General features: G+C 32.5%; 1 protein-coding gene across 1 annotated transcript; it reads left to right on the top strand.

Annotated features, from left to right (window-relative positions):
• The first annotated feature begins 2,119 nt into the window (after nucleotides 1-2,119).
• On the top strand, nucleotides 2,120-2,887 carry LOC126661214 (RING-H2 finger protein ATL66). Its single transcript, XM_050355029.2, has one exon. The coding sequence runs from the start codon at nucleotides 2,278-2,280 to the stop codon at nucleotides 2,743-2,745; it is 468 nt and encodes a 155-aa protein (XP_050210986.1). The 5' UTR covers nucleotides 2,120-2,277; the 3' UTR covers nucleotides 2,746-2,887.
• Nucleotides 2,888-4,827: the final 1,940 nt, after the last annotated feature.

The raw sequence follows: 4,827 nt of genomic DNA, 5'->3' as shown, positions 1-4,827 counted from the left end.
TTTTGGATGCAAATTCCAGATAATTTTGAAAAACTTTCAAATATATTTATACATTTGAACACGAAGTACATTGCAGACATGAGACATTACAAGAAAAATGATTTACTGTGACATTGAACAAATGTTATTTAATGCTAAAAACATCATTTAAAATTTATATTAATATTTTTCACTAAATACACAGCTAATGGACGATTTACCAGAGCCGCCACTATAATATTAAGGTTGATGCTTTGGGAGTGAGTTGCAGAAGCAAAATCAGATAGGACATGAGCCGAGGATAAAGAAGAAGACGATTGAATAGGACCCCATTTGAAACGAGCATGGTCAGTCAATTCTGAATTGATGCCGGTTCCTTTTTTTTAAGGGTTATTAATTAACCGGCGGAAGAAGACGATAAGAAAAGAAAAAAATACAAAAAGATACCTAAATTTTTAAATAAAAATTTATATGATATATGAACTTTTAAAATTATAATGATTAAATTGATATTTGAAAATTATTAATGAAATACATATTAAGGATCACTTTAATTTATTTTTTTCATTTCATAATGGAGAGTGTGTATCACTCTTGGAGGTAAGAGGGGGATTTTATAAAATTTGGCATAGTTGGGGGCTGAATTGATCCACTTTTGTTAACTTGAATCTTTTTGATATTTCGTGGTAAGTTGAGGGGTGGATAATTCTTTATTCCAATTGATATATATCTATGTTTGATGATTTTAAAATAAACGAACTAAATTTCGATTTCAGCTTCATGTGAGGGTTTTTTTTTTTTGATAATTGGGGAGGGAGGAGCGCTTGTGGGAGGATTTGAACCCACGACTTTGACATTTACTGCCCAACGCTTATACCATTTGAGATACAGCTCGTTGGTGCTTCATGTGAGGGTCTCGAATATAATCTTTTAGGGCATAGTAGATTATCATCAATACCACCCAACTTCTACTTGCAAAATTACTCTTTTTCTTATTCTTTATGGCCCCAACTCCTACTTCCCCACTACACCTCCAATTTCGTTAATTCTTTTTACACTAACAAGTTGACTGATCATTATAAATTAAGTAACCCTTAGGTTAATCAATTATCATGATTTTTCACACATTGAATTCTGAAAAAACTGTAAGCTATAAAATTACTACTCATGTATGTATATAGTTGTTCATCAATCGAATATGGATGAATTCCGATTAACCTAATCGGAATTATGAGAGCTTAAATAGTTAGTTCAAGTCTTGTTCAAGACCAGAATGAATTTATCTTCATTACCTAGGTCTTACTGAATATATAGGTACATACGGATTTGATCAAATTTATGCGGTTTTAGCTCTATTTTTGAAAATTAAAAATTCAAGTCCGCCTATAAAAATTTCATAGATACTACGGTTTTAGACCGAACAAAATTAAAATTTTAAAACTACTGGTTCAAGATGGACGGATCAAGCGATTAAGTATCCAACTCAAGTCAATAAAAATGTCTAATCATGTATCATATACTATTAATTAAGAGTCACTATCACCAACATAACACCAATGAATTAATATCTTATCTTATGAAGTAACCTACACAATTATGACAATTATGCGATTATTGTCTATCTCACTACTGTTTCTTATACAAAAGTTTTTTTTGGAGAGGTCGAAAGGCCATATAAGCTATACAACAGAAAAAGCTCATCCCCTTATAATCACCTTAGAAGTAATAAAATATCATTTAATCATATGAGTGTGATGGTATGAAAATTCAAACTCGAAACCTCCACAATTTTCACAGAATAAAAATATAAATCGGAACACTCCCTAATAATTGGTTTGCTACATAAAAGTTTTTGACTAGAAAAATTACCAATATAAATCATGTTCCTATAATGAGAGACCAGGAAATTATATACCTAAACCAATAAACGTTTCTAATTTTGTATCATATAATATAATAGTATTAATTAACAGTCATTATCAAGAACAGAACACAAATGAAATATCTTGCCTTATAAACCACTGAACCTACATAATTGTTTTTTTTTTGACAATTATGTATCATTATCAATACTATTTCTTACACAAAATGGTTAAATCAGAAAGAAATACAACTATAAATTATGTTCCTATAGTGAAGGAACATTTATTTCAAATTGGTCATCATACCAATCTTTAATAATTGAAACCTATCAACTTTTATTATATACTCTTTTGAAACTCAAACTATATATTATACACTCCTCCATCAACCTATACATACACAACCACCACCGTCCACCGCGACCACCACCGTCAAATGTCATCACAAGACTCTCAACCGTTCCACTGGCACTTCTCAACAGAACTCAACCACAATGATCTCGAAATACATGGCCGTACACTCTTCTTCATCGTCATACTTTTAGCCCTAGTGATCCTCATAACACTCTTATCCCTCTATGCCCGTTGGGTCTGCCGTTACCAACAACACCATATTCCGTCGTCAAACCCGCTAAGTCACACGCTAGCTCCGTCGCAGCGCGGGCTAGGCCTTGATCAGACCATGATAAAGGCTATACCAATAAGTTTGCACCAATCATCGTCGTCGTCGTCATCATTGTCTGAATGCTGTATATGTTTAGGTGTGTTTGAAGAGGGTGATAAAGTTAAAGTGTTGCCGGAATGTAACCATTTTTTCCACTGTGAATGTGTTGATAAATGGCTTGTTACTCATTCGAGTTGCCCTCTTTGTAGAGCTTTAATTCTATGCTGCGACACGGTTTAGTTTAGATTCTCCATTGATAATTATGTATTGCAGATTACATTAATGTAAATGAAATTGAAGGCTAAATGTAACATGTCAAGTTAATTGTGTAAATTGATGGAATGTGATATGTTCACAGAGTAAACGGTTTATTATTATGTAATGAAGGCTATGTGTTCGACGAATTGCCTCAAAGAGTTATTGGGGATCTGTTCAGTGGTAGTTCTGATGAAATGTATGTTTTGGTTTATTGGTAGTGACGGTTGATGGGGTCATTGAAGTAAACTTGCTGCTCCTTTAGAAATAGATATACCGGTATGGGTGGGAGATATTGAAATTTGACTATGTCAATTTATGGGGATGGGCTTTTATGTTAGAGTTCATGGGCAGGTAGATCTTAGGCCAGTATGTTTAATGTTTCTTCAAGTTAGGTTTGTTTATTGGGTGGTTCGATTTGGTTCAGTAAATAGGAAAATTACAAAATTTACCTTGATATTTTAAAAGATATGCAATATTTTAAATTGAATAAAGGATCACTTTCACCCCCGAACTTGTGTCAAAGTATCAAAAAAGTCCAAAGCTGAAAAAAGGGATCACTTATACCCTGAACTTGTGTAAAACGGGTCAAAAACCCCCCTCCCCACTCTCACCTAAGAGAGTGTACTACACTCTCCGGTTTTTCATAGTGGTTTTGTTACTCAGGGTGGTTTTTGATAGAAAAAAGTTGAAAATGGTCCTAATTTTTTTTAAACATTACAAATTAAAACTTATAATTAAAAAAGTACAATTTAATCCCTATTATTCTAAAATCTAAAACAACAAATTAACCCTCTAATTTTTAATATATAACAAATTAATCTCCAAATTTTAAAATATGAATTAACTAATTAACCCCAAAAATTAAAATATTAATAAATCAACCCTAATTTTTTAATATACATAAAAAAATTAATTTTTTTTTTATTTTTTTTTTAAAATACAGACCCGCGGGTCTGTTCTTCCAGACCCGCGGGTCACAGATCCTCAGGTGAGGATCTGTTAACAGATCCTCACCTGAGGATCTGTTCTTGAGATCCTCCGACGAGGATCTGTACAGATCCTCGCCGGAGGATCTGTACAGATCCTCGCCGGAGGATCTGTTGACAGATCCTCGCGCGCGAGGATCTGACAGATCCTCGCCTGAGGATCTGTTACAGATCCTCAGGCGAGGATCTGCAGATCCTCGTCTGAGGATCTGTTACAGATCCTCAGGTGAGGATCTGTCAAGAACAGCTCCGGCGAGGAGGCTCCTCCTCCTCGCCGGAGCAAAAAAAAATTTAGAAATTTTTTTGGCAAAAAGGCTAAAAAGACCCCTAAATTAACTAGGGATTAATTGTAATTTATTAGGTTTTAATTGCAATTAATTAGGATTTAATTGAGATTAATTAGAATAAAAAATATTAATTAAAAGCCCACTCTCCAATTAAGGTGCCACATCAGCATAAGGGGCTTTTTGAGCCGGTTTACACAAGTTCAGGGTATAAGTGATCCGGTTTTCCAGCTTTGGACTTTTTTGATACTTTGACGCAAGATGAGGGGTGAAAGTGATCCTTTGTTCATTTTAAATTAAAGACAGACATGGAGTTTATAGGATGAAGTAATTCATTCGCATTGCCAAAGAAGATAGAATTCTGCTACCTTTTCCGAATTTTCTAAAATATAATAATTTTGTATTAAAAAAAATGTTTTACAAATTTTATATTAAATATGAATTCTCGATGTATCACATATGTATCCTTTGAGATAGACGTATTGTTTATAGGAAAAATAAAAAATAAATAGAAAAAAGTATTTTTTTTGTCTTTATGGTAAAGATGCAATTTTTTTGAGTGTAAATCATATTTTTAAAAATAAAATGATTTTTGACATGATTTTGTTATTGTTCCATAAAGATATCCTTTTTACGAAATAAAAATCAAACACGATAAAAAAAGATGGTTTGATTTGGTTTTTTATTTTAAAGAAATACAAATTAACAAAAAAAAAAGGTACATTCAAGATTAACAAACGAACAAACAAATTAAATTTAGACATCAAATATAAACTAAACTATAATATAATATC

Source organism: Mercurialis annua, linkage group LG8, assembly GCF_937616625.2.
Source record: "Mercurialis annua linkage group LG8, ddMerAnnu1.2, whole genome shotgun sequence".
Classification (NCBI taxonomy): Eukaryota; Viridiplantae; Streptophyta; class Magnoliopsida; order Malpighiales; family Euphorbiaceae; genus Mercurialis; species Mercurialis annua.
Note: the sequence above shows the minus strand (reverse complement) of the source record. Positions and strands in the feature narration are given on the sequence as shown.

Bases quoted from the DNA above. Each gene is read 5' to 3' on its own strand.
- LOC126661214 (XM_050355029.2), top strand. From the start codon at position 2,278: ATGTCATCACAAGACTCTCAACCGTTCCACTGGCACTTCTCAACAGAA.